Genomic DNA, 3,232 nt, shown 5'->3' on the forward strand with positions numbered 1-3,232 from the left:
AGAGGACAAACCTCTTTTCTTATAGGGTGTTAAACAATAAAAAAGCTGACCGTTGAGGAAAATAAATATTACACCTCGAAGTAAATTGAGCATTTTTTCTTTTGACTTCATTTTGTAATCAAAAGAGGATCAGGGAAATTTTTCAAATGTAGTTTTGATAAGAGATATAAGATAAAAAAAATTTGAAAAAATGAAAAAGAAAAGCTAAATTAAATGAATATTTATAGAAAATAAAAGAAAACTGAATTCTAATTTTTTTTATAAAAAAATTCAAAAGTGTTTAAGACACTGTTACTATAATTAACCCATCCATTTACTACTGAAGAAGAAAACCAAAGAGAGTTTGATTTAGAGAGCTGAGTCTCTCTATCAGTTTTCTTTTTCTGGATAGAGATTCTGAATCTATGGAGGCTTATAAAAGATGGGTTAGAAGCAATAAAGATTACGTGCACAATCTCGATTCTCTTGCCAATGTAAGCTCTGTGTTCTATACCTATGACTATTAAATTTCAGAAGGTCTTGGGGAAGGAGAGTATTTTACGAATTGGTTTGCGTTTGATGATTTTATTTTTGGGTTCAAATATGAAAATCTATGGAATTTGTTTATATATTCGAGTAATATCTGATATGGGTATTGAATATTTTTGGTCAGGGAGTGACATGGCTTCTTCCTGAGCGGATTTCCGATTCAGAAATAGCATCAGAAGCAGGTTTTTTGAAATTTTGGTAACATTTGGCTTCTTCTTTTGAGTTAAGAATTTGGCAGGGTTTTTCCGTTCCTTATTCTTGTTTTCTATTGGTTTAATATGCAACATGTAAACTGCTCTGTGATTCTGTTGGGTTTGCCGAATGCAATTTGTTATTTTGTTAGACTCGAAAAGAAAAGAAAAGAAAATAAACTTAGGTTGCAAATTTGAGTTCCTTTGAGTTTTTCAATTTTCCTTTTTTGATTTTCTATTATTGCCTGGAATTGTTGAATTGATCAATTCAATAACCATCTGCAGTAAGTGCTATCTTGGGCATAATCACTGCTATCAATGAGCATATAATCGACTCCACTCCAACCCAGATAAATCCAAGCCTTGTGGAGCCTTTTTGTCTCCCTTATTCATTTTGTATATCCGCAATAAAGGAGTTTGAAAGACTTGTTGAAGTTACAGCAGAACATTATTATGGTGAAGATAAGAAATGGGATTTCATAGCTTTTACAGAAGCAATGAAGTAAGCTGCCTTTTCGCAAAAGGAGTGTGTGTCACTATTTTTATTCAGTTAAACTGAGGTTTAATTCTGGTATATATATATATATGTATATTACTCTTTATAATTGCATATTCTTATACTCAGGGTTTTAGTTAGGCTTGCTTTGTTCTGGAATAGTGGATATAAGATGCTTCTGCATGGAGGAGAAACACCAAATATTGAAAAGCATTCAAATTTATCTTCTGAGTGTAACACTGGAGATTTTTCAAAGCCTAGAAGCCATAATAATAAACTTGGTCATTCAGAAGAGAATCCAAGGAATTTAGAAGGGCAGGCATTGTCTGCTTTGAGCTTGTTTGGAGAAAATGCTAGGATGATACCTGACCCAGCATCTTTTGGTGGGAATCAAAATCAGCATGACATTATGGAGCTTCCATGTAAATATTACTCTTATCTGTTTTTTGGTATAAATTACTTTGAAATATAAATCATTTAATACTAGAATTTGGTTTTATTATTTTGAACTCTTGGGAGTGAAATGAATATCTTCATTCATTGGAGACATGGAAATATGAAATTACAAATAAATTCTAGAAAATTTTATGCCATTAGATTTCTATTTATGCCATTAATATTTACAATTATTTCTATACAGCTCCTGTGACTGAGAGAACACCACTTTCCACAATGTTGTCTGAGAAAGGTTTTCATGGAGGTTTATTTGTCGTGGGAGAGGTTCTTTTTATCACAAGACCTCTAATTTATGTCTTGTTTATCAGAAAATATGGAATCTGGTCTTGGACCCCTTGGTTCCTTTCTCTGGCTATGGACTTTGTTGGAATAGGCTTTCTAACACAAGCTACAAAGTCCAGGCATAGCAGAAAACGACAAGAGCTTAATCTTACTGGCTCTGAAAAGAATGAGGTTTGCACTATTGTATCTTATTTTTGCAATTTTCTAATGCATAAGGCTCATTAATTCAGAGCATATATATTTATATATGTTATTCTAAATAGGTGTCGATTTTGCATTTGAATCAGTTAAAAAGAAGAAAATTGTTATGGGCACTTTACCTTATGAGAGATCCATTCTTTGGCAAGTACATTAGGTACTGATTTTTTTTGCAAGTTCCTTTCTTATTTTTTGCAGTGTCTAAGTCGGAATCTTTTCCGATATAGTTAATCCAAGAAATTACACAATCCTTGTTAATTATTATTTCAGGCAAAGACTTGTAAGCAAGGAAAAACTACTGGAACCTGTTCCGGTTATCGGACTTCTAACAGGTGCGTTTTGTATATTCTCTTCAGTTCAAATTTTGCAGTGTTATGTTCTTTTTTTTTTTTTTTTTTTTTTTTTGTTGTCTTTATTATCACTGAAGCACATCTTGACTATAGTACTTAGTGTATTCTACTTATATTTCCTTCTTCCTTGGAGAATTTCTTAAAATTTTAGATTCTTCTTACAAGTATCCTTGTCAATATGCAGTAAAAATTCTTGAGCTTGTTCTTGGAGCTCAGTCTTGTTACACTTACATGTCAGGGTCATGAGAGACAAATCAGCAGGTAAGTTAGTCTTCTGATATACTGCCACAATATAGGAATCTAGTTGGGTTTGTTATTTTAGTACATTATTTACTGAAATGTTATTTACTGAAATGTTATTACTAAATTGGCGATAACCTTTGTGGTGGGAGGATTCGAGATCTCCCACTCTCATATTTTCTATAATCTTAATATGTTTGTTGATAGAAACGATTATGGATAACTAGTCCTTTTATGACGTGCACATTGACTATACTTATATTCGTACTCAAATTTTTTTTTATGTCATTGCTCTCTTTTACTTGTTATTTATACTCATTTTTATTTTTTAATATTAAAGTATTGATTATATTGTCTTATATTATTTATAATGTTATAATGTTAAAACAAAATTTCATGTGATTTGAATATGAATATAACGTTAATTAATAAAACAGCTGTGTGTATATATACACACATCAGTTTAATTTATATCATCATTTGTTTAAAAT

The 3,232-nt window shown here is 31.2% G+C and overlaps 1 protein-coding gene across 1 annotated transcript; it reads left to right on the forward strand.

Annotated features, from left to right (window-relative positions):
* The first annotated feature begins 216 nt into the window (after positions 1-216).
* On the forward strand, positions 217-3,014 carry LOC105629536 (peroxisome biogenesis protein 16). The gene is made up of 8 exons (XM_012211146.4): positions 217-473; positions 653-710; positions 1,005-1,221; positions 1,345-1,637; positions 1,856-2,124; positions 2,241-2,308; positions 2,422-2,483; positions 2,686-3,014. The coding sequence occupies exons 1-8, from the start codon at positions 405-407 to the stop codon at positions 2,745-2,747; spliced, it is 1,098 nt and encodes a 365-aa protein (XP_012066536.1). The 5' UTR covers positions 217-404; the 3' UTR covers positions 2,748-3,014.
* The last annotated feature ends 218 nt before the right edge of the window (positions 3,015-3,232 follow it).

The sequence above is a fragment of the Jatropha curcas genome, chromosome 4 (assembly GCF_041381405.1).
Source record: "Jatropha curcas cultivar XTBG-Jc1 chromosome 4, XTBG_Jcur_1.0, whole genome shotgun sequence".
Lineage (NCBI taxonomy): Eukaryota > Viridiplantae > Streptophyta > Magnoliopsida > Malpighiales > Euphorbiaceae > Jatropha > Jatropha curcas.

Coding starts and splice junctions, on each gene's coding strand:
- LOC105629536 (XM_012211146.4), top strand. CDS start 405: ATGGAGGCTTATAAAAGATGGGTTAGAAGCAATAAAGATTACGTGCAC. Junction 474..652: donor ATCTCGATTCTCTTGCCAAT/GTAAGCTCTGTG, acceptor ATTTTTGGTCAG/GGAGTGACATGGCTTCTTCC. Junction 2,484..2,685: donor GGTTATCGGACTTCTAACAG/GTGCGTTTTGTA, acceptor GTCAATATGCAG/TAAAAATTCTTGAGCTTGTT.